The sequence below is a fragment of the Cyprinodon variegatus genome, unplaced genomic scaffold, assembly GCF_000732505.1.
Source record: "Cyprinodon variegatus isolate N-32 unplaced genomic scaffold, C_variegatus-1.0 Scaffold143, whole genome shotgun sequence".
NCBI lineage: Eukaryota > Metazoa > Chordata > Actinopteri > Cyprinodontiformes > Cyprinodontidae > Cyprinodon > Cyprinodon variegatus.
The window spans coordinates 5,315-19,066 of record NW_015150596.1 but is presented as its reverse complement, the minus strand read 5'-3'; the positions used below and the strand labels follow the sequence as shown (position 1 = coordinate 19,066).

At 36.3% G+C, this 13,752-nt stretch overlaps 1 protein-coding gene across 1 annotated transcript; it reads right to left on the bottom strand.

Annotated features, from left to right (window-relative positions):
- Positions 1 to 130: 130 nt before the first annotated feature.
- nfkbid (nuclear factor of kappa light polypeptide gene enhancer in B-cells inhibitor, delta) lies at positions 131 to 11,992 on the bottom strand. Its single transcript, XM_015376879.1, has 12 exons — positions 11,865 to 11,992; positions 6,983 to 7,119; positions 6,854 to 6,887; positions 5,598 to 5,785; positions 5,330 to 5,511; positions 3,398 to 3,503; positions 3,155 to 3,301; positions 3,016 to 3,067; positions 2,772 to 2,926; positions 2,414 to 2,530; positions 2,114 to 2,278; positions 131 to 589 (listed from the first exon to the last, which is right to left on the bottom strand). Exons 1-12 carry the CDS (start codon positions 11,878 to 11,880, stop codon positions 518 to 520), a joined length of 1,371 nt encoding a protein of 456 aa, XP_015232365.1. The 5' UTR covers positions 11,881 to 11,992; the 3' UTR covers positions 131 to 517.
- Between the last annotated feature and the right edge of the window lie 1,760 nt (positions 11,993 to 13,752).

Genomic DNA, 13,752 nt, shown 5'->3' with positions numbered 1-13,752 from the left:
TGAAAAGCAAAGGCCATGTAGCAAAATATAGAAAGGGATATTCAAATATAATTTTTTCTGTCTATTTTTGTTTGTTTCTTTTAATAGAAATTAGTGTTGCGCCGATGCCATTTTTTGGCCCCGATACCTGGCTGTGCAGTATCGGCCAATACCGATACCATAATAATGTAAAATAATTGCCATCACGGCTTTGTCAAGCTGCTGCCTACCTTTGTGAAGCAGGAAAAACTCTAATACAAAGTGAATCAAGTAGAACTTTGTATTGCCTACCAGGCATGGGTGACAATAGTTGAATAAACCTATGGCTCTCAAAATGGTATCGGTGCCCTATTTGTTGGTACTCGCCGATACCGATACCACCATTTTAGGGCAGTATCGGGGCCCCGTCCGATACTGGTATCGGTATCGGTGCAACACTAATAGAAATATAGGTCGGACTCCCAAAATAAACTGAAAGGTTTGTCCCCTTTTCAATAGAGGAGTCACCTTGAAGACTCTTCATCCCACTGAATTGGGATTACATGTGGTCTAAATTATTCCTGGTCCTGCCAGAACGAGAACTGCTTCGTCTCTTTAACATGAACTTGAGCTGTAAGAAAAACAAACAAAGAAAAATGTTATAACTCAGTGAGACCAGATTATATTATAAAAAGGAGACATTTAAAATGATGATTCAGGATTGTTCTACATGAGTCCCTGCCTAAAAGTAAAACATGGTTAAAATCTTAAATGTGATCATTCTCCTGGTTAAATTTAGTATAAATCGATGTTAGACTCCTGGATAAATTAGAATAATTCTTAGTGTTAAAGGGGCCAAGATTGTAGCAGCTTTCTACTGTCTTGAAGTAGCACCAGTTTAACATTGTCACATCAGTGAAAACCACTTTTTTCTTTGGATCATTATTTAGTCTGAAATCTATTTTAAAATCAATTATCAATCAGTTATTATCTTTATTAATTGTTTGCTTTATTGACACCTGATTTAATAAAAAAGGACACTTTAGAATACAGATGCTACTTAGTTATTCAGAATTCATCTGAGTTATAGTAGGTTCTCTCATCCTGGAGGTAACCAGGATATCCTCTAAGGGGATATTTCCAACGGTTACAGTCAGAGCTCACTAAGAAAGAGATCAATATCCAATATGGCTGCCTTGATACAAAAGTCGCACTTATCAGTGCTTCTGATAGTACCTGTTTATTGTTGCACTCAGTGTGATAAAACCTCTGCTGGTGGGCCTATTTAATATTAGTTTAATTTCCCTTTGGGATCAATAAAGTATTTTTTTTAAAGCTGTATTGAAACAAATTAGAGAGAGACCCTGATTGGCTTCTACTGCTGATATCTTGCATGCAAACAAATCCCAGGGATTTTCGGGCTTCTGTCTACAATTTGCTTTATTATAGACGTAATTAATAAATCTAAGGTCCAACTTCAGAGACAAATCTAACATAAAATTAGTCTGGATGGAAACTGTTCACATGTTTAATAATCAATTTAATTTGCAGTGGTGCTACACCTCCTGTTATTCTGTGTAAATATTCACCAAATCATTGGTTCTTAAAGAATGATCCAGCAAAACAATGCTGGAGTCTTATAAAGTTGCTAAAATCCAATTCCATGTGGCTCCATTCTGACTTCCACAGCAGACTAATTTGGATTTATACCATAAAGACACCCAGATAGTTATCCGCTGCAACCAAGGCTGAAACAATTAATCGGATTAATCGATTATTAAAATAATCGTCGACTCATTTAATAATCAGTCGTTAACTGGAGTATAGAGACCCTAAAACATGCCTTTAGCTGAGAGACCAACCAACTTAGAGCAGCTATTACACCAAAATTGTAAAAACAAAAATTATATTTAGAATAAAAATCTTTTTCTTTTGTCAATATGCTCTATCCAGCCTCCTCAAGTGGAAAAGTTTTAGTTTCACTTGGTTTAATTTAGTAAAAAGTCTTCTTTAGGGAACCTTTTGCTATCCGATTATTAATCTATTAAAAAAATACCAACAGATTAATCGATTTGCAAAAGAATCGTTAGTTGCAGCCCTAGCTGCAGCCAATATATTTACTGATTATAACACTGAGAAAAAGTGAGCAGCATACCCTTTCTCCTTGCGGGCCGCTCTGCAGCAGGTGAGCCGGCTGGTCGTTCTCGAGGTTCCGGATGCTTGGATCTGCCCCTCGGTCCAGCAGAAGCTGCAGGATCTTCTCCTGGTTAGGGTTGCTGTGAAGCCCCGCCGCCATGTGTAAAGCCGTGTGACCGTGAGCCTGTTGCAAAGACATGAACATGGCATGACTAAGGCAGTTCAGGCGGTGTAATTTTAATGTTCAATGTACAGCGAACTCGTGAGTAGAGTCATTCCGAGAATACCGTTTTGACATTTAGGTCAGTGTGGGACTCACTTTCATGTTAACAAAGTCTTTCATGTTTGGCAGGCGAAAACTGAGCAGGTAGTCCACCAGTTTAATGTTCCCCTCCTTCACAGCCAAGTGAAGTATGGTCTTGTTACTTTTGATTTCCTGTAAGTTAATAATGGTAAGAAAAGGGAAGGGAAGAAATTATGAAACTGTTAGTCCTAAAATGGTACATAAGTGTCAAAGCAGACAGAGAAAACAAAAGAGAATAAAAGGGACTGGTGTCTGCACTATGACATCATGTTGGTTAGATGAAACAAAGGACTTCCTCTTTGCACATTCTCACGGAACGTTCATGGGTTAACACAGCCCATTCAATGTGACCAGCTCTACTGAGCTGCAGTACCTGGCTGAGAAGCGACGCTCCTGCAATGATCAGCATCTGGACACACGAGAGCTTCTCATCCCCTTTGGCCTGAAGACCAACATCTGCCGGAGCGGCCATAAACGCTTTCATGGTGACACTGTGAGAAATGGCTGCACAGTGTAGAGGAGTCATACCTAAGGCAAAGAAGAAAGACTTACTTAGTGTTTTTAAATACGAACGAAGGGATATTTTCTCATTTTCATAAACGTAAAATATAAATTACCTTCGAAATTGCGGGCCTCTAGGTTGACATTTGGTCTACCTGACAGAAGTGCCTGCAGAGAAATAGAAATTATGATGAGGAACGCTAAAAAATGAATCTTCAACTACCTTTTTGGGGTGTAATAAAACATTTTCTTCACCCGTAGAACTGCTGGGAATCCATAGTGTGCAGCCAAATGAAGAGCAGTTTGACCTTTAAAGTCGCAGGCGTTTATGTCTGCTCCTAATGACAGAAGATCCTGCACAATCTCCGGCTGGTTGGCTGTCACCGCCACCAGTAGAGCAGTCTGCATGCAACACAGTTAGCATGCAAATTAAAGACATTATATTCAAAGTCGTTCATGTTGCTTGAAATATTTCACTTCTAATCCTTTCATTTATACCTTTCCTTTGTGTTCCTTGGCATCCAGTCTCCCTACTTCCTTCAGCCTCTCTGCAGCAGCGATAGCATACTCCCTGAGTCCTTTGGCTGTGTAGATGTGCAGGATCCTGTACAAAAAAACAAATGATGAATTACATGTAAACAGCATTGAGTGGCAGCAGTGATCCCCTCTGTTAATCCATTTGATCTATTTTCTCCGTCAAACACGATTTTACTCATGTTGTCTGACATGATTTAGCTCAGGTGGATGACGTACCAAACTGCAAATGCAGTTATCACTTTCTGCTAGCAGCTACAGACAAAACCGTATCAATGTAGAAACATGTTTTTGGATATATTCAGCAGCAATATCAGAAACTGAAACTATTTAGAAAGCTCCGGGTTCAAATTTCAGTACGGTGAACCCTTTCAGTGTTAGTTATGATTATGTTTTGCATCTGTGTCGGTAAAAGACTTAGTGCTTTAAAGCTATATTTTTTTTTATCCAAAATATCCTGGTATATTCAGCAGTCAAATGTATCAATTATTCCAAAGGTGTTATTTGAGAAATAAATCCACAGCATAATAGATCCTCTACCATGTTGAACAATGGGCATTGGGTGCTTCAGCTTATTTCTGAAGTAATGCTGAAGTGTTGCCAAAAAAAATCACTACACTCTGCTTGTTTGGCGTTAATAAGATGCTGGCCAGCTCTTATGCTTCTTTTCCTCAGGCTGTCAGCCCAACTCCACCCAGTCTGCTTTCCAATCATTTCCATTTCATATTTTTTCTTACTAGGTAAATTCATACCTGTTCAGTAGCCACTAAGTTGGAAGCTTAGTAGGGCTTATGTGAACAGACTGGTGATCCCTGATTGGCCATGAGATGGGGAGAATTTAGAACGCTTTTTGTTGAGGTAATCCAGGGAACAGCTAAACCGAAAAGCAAATACAAGATTTTAAGGAGCACCAAAAAAGACAAGGACTAGCTTTTTTGAATAATGTGTAGTAGGCACACATTATTTCTATCCTAGACCCTTGACCCAAAGATCAAATAAAAAGACAACATGTCTCATTTGTGTGCAGGGTTGAAAACACTGGAAGCTATTAATTATTGTTTCTAAAGAGAGTTTGAAAATGTTATCATGGTTTGAGTATGACTGCCTTTGCAATTGGAGCACCTTCCTGCACAGGATCTAAAGCAAAAGGAAACTCAGCCAATTCTGCACAACGCAAAACTCCACTATTCAGCCCATAAAACAGAGTGCAGAACAAAAATTAGGGCAATCTTATCATAAACAAATTTTCACTGTACGGTCCTGTCTGGCCTTCAGGCACAATCAATCTCAAAATACTCATAGAAAGACGAAAGCTGGGTTTAGCACTCATGGCTGTACACCAACTGAAAAATCTCAGCTGTCCAACAGGGAAATAATTGAACCTGTTTCTTTTTACAGACTGGCCTCTCTGCTAAAATCTCTCTGCCAAGAAAAAAATGAGTTATGAAAAGGGGCTCAATGAGCTTTGTTTAATTCTTTTTTTTCTCCTAACATGCATTCAATTTTAATTTTAAATAAAATTTCAGAAGGAATTTATAATTAAAATACCAGGTAATGACTCCTTTCATTATATAAAAATAGCTTGGACTATATAAGGCATGTTTCTCACTTTTCATTAACACCACCCTGGATTTTGTAGCTCAAATTAATTTCTATATAATCTTAAATACAAAAGATATATTATCTTATGAGAGCAAGGAGAAATGGTGAGAGTTTCAACTGTTAAACTGTTTAAATCTGATAAATAAATATTATCAAGCTGCTCCCTGAATCATACAATATTGTGGAGAAGATCAGACTTATATTTGCGAGGAATAGCTTTACATGCTGTTTGAATTACCAACAATAACCCCATTATAACATTATGATACACAATAAGCACTTATAAGTACTCACGTGTCACCATCTTCATCCTGACAAGTGGTCCTGCTGTAGTCCATCCCACTCAGTAGCATCCTGGCCTCATCCAGCTTTAAAGAATCCATTGATGAGCCATAAATATGCTGCGTGTTCTGACTCTGACCTAACAGGGGCCAAGATGAAGCCATGCTGGGTTCTCCTACCACAGAGCAGTCCGGCTGAAATGAAACCAACTATTATTGTCATACCGAGAATAAAGAAGCTGGTAATACTGGCTGTAGCTGAAATAGAACATTTCTCTTACATATGATGGAGATATTGAGTCTCCAAATATTGAGACGGGCTGCTGTGTGCTGTATTCAGGCTGTATTGGAAGGTAGGGTGGATCATAGCTGTGTCCTGGAGCACTGCTGTAGTAAGGGTGGGTAGATTCAAGGGGAGGGACCCATGACTGAAAGCTCACTGCCATGTCTGGGTTGCTTGTTGGTCCGGCTACATTGAAAACATCAGTAAACATTACATTATGACTTTGTGCACTCTATAAAATTCCCAAAGTAAGGAGCTGCTCAGCCGTGGCACAATTTATGTTAAGCTGCATGCAGCTGATATATAAAAGTGCAAACATACCAACAGCTATCTAACCTTTATCTTGCAATACCTTCTAAATATCAACAATGAAATCTTTCTGAACTAATGCTTTGTGAGAGGAGCTTAAGATTAATTTGTCTCACTTGCTCCCTATTTCACTGACTCTCAACCAGAAATTAAACTTAGTTGATCTTTCTCACAACTTAAATTATTTGGCAATGTGATGGAGAGAGCGCTTACAAGTGATTAGTGCACAAAAAGATAAATAACACTGCCTCATTAGTTAGAAATGGCTATTTCACCAAAACTTACATATAACTTGATAGAAAAATTCCCAAGAGATTGATAGCAACAGTTACGGATCTAAAATAATTATCAACCAGTAATAATAGTGACCTTTTTGTGGGAATGAACTACTGTATCCTGTTAGATGGATAAAATCAGGGTTTGTCAAAGTTCTACCATAACAACAGTGAGGAAAACCAAAAGGTCATCATACCCAAAATTAGACATAGCTGGATCATGTTAAATATTAACTGTGGTTTTCAGTATAAAATCTTCTGGGGTTTTGCCACAAAGCCGAAGAGGCATTTTATTTAGCTATGGGTTTAAGCGTGGATCCAAATTAGCAGAACAGTTTGAGACTTTTTATAAATGTTATAGATATGTGGGATCTTCTAAATCCAGCTGTCAATAAGAGTCATTGCTGGAGAATGTTGATCAAATCAAGTCAAAATGTTAAGTGCATGTGAAGTGCCACCAAAGAAGCATGTATAGTCTACTGGTATTGAATCAAATTATAATTTTACAAAGCATTTCTTTAAGGAATTCCAAAATTAACCTGCCAGATTGTTGCAACAATTATTCCTAGAAAATATTTGAAAAATATTGAATTGTACAGAATATATGTGACTGGATGAAAGACAAGATCTTTTATTTTATATCACTCTAAAGAGAATGTCCCACTGTTACCTGTGAGAGTAAATTGTTCTGATGAAGACAGCTCCTGTTAAACATAACAACAAAAAGAAAATGATTAATAAATACATATAGTGATACAGCATGGGGTAAAGAGCTGAGTTAATTGATGTGCTGGCTTACGGCAACTGTGTTCAGAGGAATTGGACTTGTACTGGCAGTGGAGCAGGGTGGAAGCACAGCTGACGTCTCACGTCTCCTCTTCTGTTCCAAAAGTTTCTTTACTGTGGGCTGGGTGCAACACGCCTTCTCTTTTGGTGCTGAAAAACCAAAAAAACCCCAAAAGGAATTACTTTTTCCTAATCGGATTTAATAATTACTAATTGATTACCATAACAGGTATTTAAAAAAAAGCAAAAGAAACTGCAAATCTTGGGAAAAAAAAGATGAATGTCAAACACTGGAAAAACATTTAAACATGGGGGAATTCAATAATAAAAGGGCATCTGGTATTGTAAAAAAAAATAATCCACACGCATAGTGCCAGTTACTGTACTGAAATCTAGCAGCAGATGGTGAAATAGAAATTGATAGGGTTTTTTAAATACCAGTAGGATTGTGGAACGGGCTGAACAGAGACTAAACAATCTGAGGGAACTGAATCAAATTAAACTCTTCTAATCAATTTCCTCACAACATTAGACAGAGCTATGGTTGAGTGTGTAGTATAAGTACCCTACATCACTACAGCTGTTATACGGCCAACAAGAGCATCCTGCAGAAGATATATAGGGAGGGGAGCTGGAAGGGCGATATATGAGTGTTCCTTTTTTAAGGATCTGTGCCATGTGTCTGCATGTAAAGGGCTGTGGATGCTGTCAGAGATTTCAGATAGACCTAACATGAACTTTTCCATCTGTTTCTGTAAGACAAACTGTTTGGCAGCATGAACATTTGGATCAAGTTGAAAAAAATCTTTCAGTATTAACCAGTTATTAACCTACCACTGACTGGATGCACTTTGTGTTTGTTTGTTTTTGTTTTGTTTTGTGGGAAGCATCTCCCAATGTAGAGACGCTTCCACAAAAAGCCTAAAAGGTTTTTTTACTTCTTTTACTTGAAGAGTGATGAATTATCTTTCTTCTTTTTTTTGCGATCACAGCTATAAAAATCTGAACATTTAGTCTCTTAAATGACATAACAACTATACATTTTACTGTTTATTTCTTTAATTTTAAAAAATACTAAACTAAAACACTTTTTCAAGCTATGCAAACCCCTTGTGATATTTTAAGGCTATCTACTTCCCATTTGGATATAATAGGGTCCTCTTCTAAATATCTTTCTCAGCTTTCATATGATTACAGTTTTGGTTTCATTACATTTTTGATCAAATAATACTTCCTCTTGCCTAAAGCTAAGGACATCAGCCATTCTGTTGCTCAGCAGTGATCCTTCATTCCACTATTTTAGCTAAAATATTCTTCCTCCTGTCACATCATTATAAAAACATAATCAATTTGGATGTGAAATGACAGAAAAAACACTGCTTTTCACAATATATGGCTTTAAAATAACAATGTCTGAGTTATGAGCCCTTAAAATAAAAGCACAATCCAAGTCTCTATTGATCTCAGAGTAAAAAATCGTATCATCTGTAAAACTCCATGTTTTTAAACCTGATGCTTTGTCCACATTTAAAACATTGTGGAGCACTGAACTGAACTCTGAGCTCCTAAAACATTTAACCAACATGATGGTAGTTAGAAATCCTTTAAGTATACTTCTTTACTTTTACATTTATCTAAGTTTAACACCAGATTAAACTCAGGAAGTATGGATAAACTCAGCTTAACTTGGACTTCAGCTGCACAGGATCTTAATATATATAAACTCTGCTAATGGTATTCTTCATTCTCAGTCTTTTCTTTATAAATGATTTCTGCAATTTTAATGTTTCAGCTGCTGTTTAGCAGATAATCAAGTGATTCTTTTTTTTATATGACCTTCTTTCTGATATTAACTTTGTCGTTGAAATGTGGATATGACACAAATCAGGTTGAACTATAGCATCTGCTCAGATTTCATTCTTCAGCAGATTTCTAGGTCGTGTTGACTAATTGTTTTCTTTTAGCCAATTTCTAAGGGAAAATTCTAAGAAAAGGTATTCACTAGCACTTTTTAATCCTACTGAAAATGGTAAATAGTTTTGCAGGAAAGTAAATGAACTTTACACTGTGTTTTTATACTTTTTTATGGGCTTATGTGCTTTTTTTTTAGTCATAAATGTAATGAATCAATTTTTTTTTAAATATCGAACATACAGTAAATATTTGTATTGTATTTTCTCCTAAGCTTCAAAAAGCTTAGGAGATATTTCCTTGATGACACCACACACTTTCCAACAGCAAATGTAAAAAGAAGGTTCTTGACCCCAGTTTTAATTAAGACTTTTCCACCTGTACTTTTCCATGGAGGTTATAACCAATGACACAACACCTGGAACCACAGATTCTAAAAGGGTCTACCTACTAAAACTCCTTTAGAAAGACATAAATAGATCTAAATTAGTAAAAAACACTAGGTTCATTTATTGAAAAAGTACAGTTACCATGTCTCGCTTGGTTTGAAGTAAAAAAAAAAAAAAAAAAATTCCACTTATTTGATTGTATCAATTTCATCTGTAGGCATGACTTAAAAAAAACTTTGTTTTACTTACTCTGTATGTCAGGAAAGACTATTTTAAAGGCTTTTTAAATAAGCTATTCATTGTTTTAAACTCAGAGATTTGCACAAAACACCAAAAAAAACCAAAAGATTTTCAGATACCTTGGCTTATCAGAAAGTCAGACACATCAAGTTAAAATGTTTACAACAAGCTTGAGACCACTGCAATATAATGCAACTGATGTGAAACAAAGATTTACTAAAATTCACATTTTATATACAAAATGCTCTTGTTTTATCTTGAATAACTTGTGAATGAATGCAGCAAGTTTTTAGCAAACACAACCACAAATTAATTATCAAACCATATTAGAAACAATATACCTAAGGGAGGAATAAAAAAAAAAAATGTAAAACCTTTTAAGATGAATAGCAATATTAGAAATAATAATAGAAATAACTTATTTCCTTTTTTTCTTTTCACTCATCTTTTTTTCTGTCAATACAAAAGACAAAAGTCTTTTTAATCTTTGATGTTACTTTTGGGGCTTATCTGATCAGTTTCTCCATAGAGGGATTTTTCTTCCCCTTTTGTCCCACAGCTTAACACCTATTCTTTTATTTGATGTTCACGTTTCCCCTTCCGATGCTCATTTCCACCCAACAGGTAAAGGAAAAGCGTAAAAACAGCAAAGAAAACAACACCGCAAAATAGATATCTGCCTTTTCCAGCAAACAACGAGAAACCACACAGGTTTGTTTCCTCTGAAGCTTCCCCCATCACGTGAAAGATAAAACGCAGGCCCTATTTCCACCCCGTCTGTGGAACCCAGGTTCAAAGCATAGACTCTCACAAAACCTCCTCCATTAGGAACAAAGATCTTCTGTGGCCAGATGTACACAAAAAAGAAAACGAGAGACAGAAATTCATCAGAAAACCTTTAACACTGGATTGCCAGCGCTCATTTTCTGTGACACCTTCCTGCCCCGCTCCATTGCGCAAACCACATCTTCCTGCCTTTGGTGTGTCAGAGGCACGTCACATAGAGACATATGTAGTTTGCCTTTTGTTTGCTATTGCGCCCACATGTCTCAGAAGCACAGGCGTTAGGTTCAAGTCCATGTAAGAAATTATTGCGTGTCCTCTGAGGTAAACACAAAGAAAAGCTGAGGGGTTTTATTTTGGTTTCACTTTTGCCATTGTCTTTTCTCTTCTCAAAAACATCAATTCTCAGTTCCTGTTGAAAACATATTCTAGTGAAAAAAAAGAGCCATTTTCTGTGTCCTACTTTGTGCCCTAAAACACCTGATAAAGGTCACTTTGATCAGAAATGACATCAGTCAGAACAGATTAATGCCACAAAGTTTCATTTTCAGGTTCACGAGGTGTTACTACAACTTACTTAATGCTGACTCATTTGATCTTTACAGCAAAATGCTACCTTTGGCCTTTTCACTGATGATACAATGCTGGTGCAAGACAGCGAGAGATTGTGCATTAAAAAAGAGCTTCACCAGAGGTAGAAGTTGCTCTACACTTTACACTGAGAGAAACAGGAAACAAGAGGATGGCTTTTTATAGCAGGCCCAGACCAAATACAGCGAAATTGAGTTTCTGTGCAGACTACACTCAGTCTGTGATAAATTCAAATTGGGCCCTGTGGAAACCCCTGGACATTGAGTCACGCGCGTGGGAGGGCCGGGGATTCCGACGACCTTTCTCTTTTAGCTTGATCCCTCAGAGACAAGAAAGAGGCAGTGCATCACCAGGTTCCTCATTTTGTGGCTTTTCACTCTGGGTTTAAGTGCATGCAACAAAACACATGTAAAGTGATCAACCAAGCAAAAAAAGAAAAAAGGAAAGAAAGAAAGAAAAAAAACTGATAAACAGAAAGCTTAGGCAAAGCAGGCTGTTGCTGTCACATCACACAAAGCTGCTTTTTGGCATTAATCAAAAGAGGAAATGAAAATGTGCAAGCAGGGGTGGAGGTGCATCAGGGGTTCCCCAAAATCAGAACTGGACTCTTGGATTCACCCAAATAGTGATGTCATAGCAATGAAATGATACCATGAATTATAATTCAAGTTAGATATGTTTGTTTAAAGTTGTTTATGTTGGGATAAATGGGACTAAGAATAAGAACTAACATCGTAAGAAATTACAATATAAAAAATATATCACATATATTGAAGTTGATCAGGTTGATAAACACATTAGAATAAAATATTGTACCTTAATTTCCTTTTCTTTTTTTTCTTTTTTTTTTTTTACAATAACAATCTTTTTTGTCTTAACATTTTTTCAGAATGTGAACAATCTATCCAGAGGATTCTCTACAGCAAATGTAATAAACAAAAAAAAGCAATATATAAAGTTAATCAGAGTAGTAATACTCACATTTATCAAAGTGCATGTCAGAAACGGTTGTGCTCTGTGCCCCTTTTTTGTCGGATCGGTCAGTCTTTAGGGAGTCTTTTCAGAAACGGGATTCGTACTCAGAGCGGCTCAGGTGAGGCTGAAGAAGTGTGTCTGGTTTGTTGACAGCTGCTGCCGCTTGTAGGCATTGCTCTGGCCCCGCCCCTCCGCGTCGCTAAGCCCTTGTCCGTCTTTAAGCCCCGCCCCTGCAGCCTGCCTGGGAAACCCAGCTTTTTTTTAACCCACGCGTCCTCGTTCAAGCGAGGAGACTGAGGAGAAATGTTAGACAGTTACAGAGAAGTTTATGTGTGGACGGGCAAACAACAGTGAATCACATTAATGTAGAAGAGCAGGGAGGAAAAGAAAAGTGACATCAGAAGTTGTTTTTATTTTTTATTCCTGTAGATTATTTTGATCTAGAGCACCATTTTTTTTATTTAATTGTTTATATTAAATATTTGTCGGTTGTTGTATTGTTCAACTCGTGTTCCTATAAACCATATGTGAAACTTGTGCCATAAACCCTGCTGTGAGTTTGTCCATGGTTGCATTGTTGTTTTTCTCTCAGCCAAGGGATTTTCCGTTTTTAAATGCCAAACACACACAAAGTCACACTATAGCATCTCAATATAAGCAGTATAAAGTTAGACTAGGTCGCTACAAAATCTTTGATCATTTTTATATTTGGTGTCTGTGCGTTTAAGGTCAAAAACGAATAGTTAGACATTCTCCTTAAGTGATGCGTCAGTTATTACATGTCAATCACGTTGCTAGGCAACTGCTGCTGATATTCCAGCATAAATATGGACAAATTCATATTTTATTTAATCTGATCTAAATGAAAAATAATTTTAAAAATATGTGCATAAAAAGAGAGCAAACAAAAAGTTATCAAGCTGTTTTTTGTTTTTTTTTTTGCGGTTAAAAAAAATTATATACATTAAATGACAGAAATAATAAAAGGTTTATTTCTTCTGAAAATGTAACCGGATCACTGACACAAAGGAACTTTGATCTTTTCACCTAAAAATAATTAATAATTGTAATTACCTGTTTATTAAATAGTTTTTGAAAAGCATGTCTAAATTATGTATTTCTGAACTTTTACAGATTATGACTAGGTCTATAAAGGTAGAATTTAAAAAGCTTAGAGTTTAAACATTTTAATTTCCAACTCACTTGCTTTAATGCATGCAAACCAAAACTGATTGGTAGCCCGGTACACATCATCTTTAAAGGTTTGTCAAGTCTTTTCATAAAGTAGCTCTTTTTCCAAAGCAACATTTCCATTTGTCTTTTCAGAATAAAAACAGTCATAGACATACCGGTAGTATCATTTCTAGAATATCTTCTTTCATATAAAAAACATCAAATTGTAACTTTGTGATGCTGTGCTGAAATTATCTCTAGTTTTAGAGGCCAAAGCTGGCTTTGGCTAAACCTCATAATAGGTTTGTGTTTCTGACATCTTTGTTTTGACATAATTACATATCGGTTATCAATACATAAAGGCAGCAAACTAAAACCCTTAGATATAAGCATTAATAGCACCATGTTGGCATTTGATGAATTCAATGAAAAGATCAAATATATATTTTAGGGTACATAAACTTCAGGGGCTAAAGGATCAGAGACAAACACAAAGTTAAAATGTTTTAATAAGCTTAATATAATAGAATTTACAAAACATACAAAATACAACCACAAACTATAACCGAATGAGTCTTTATATAACAATTATTAGAAAGTTTTTCATTAAAAGCAAAAAAACAAAATCATTAAAAGTAATATGGCTGTGAAAAACATGAGATACTTTAATTGTCGATTGAAAATCAAGAACATGTTTTTGATATGTTGAGTCTCAAACACA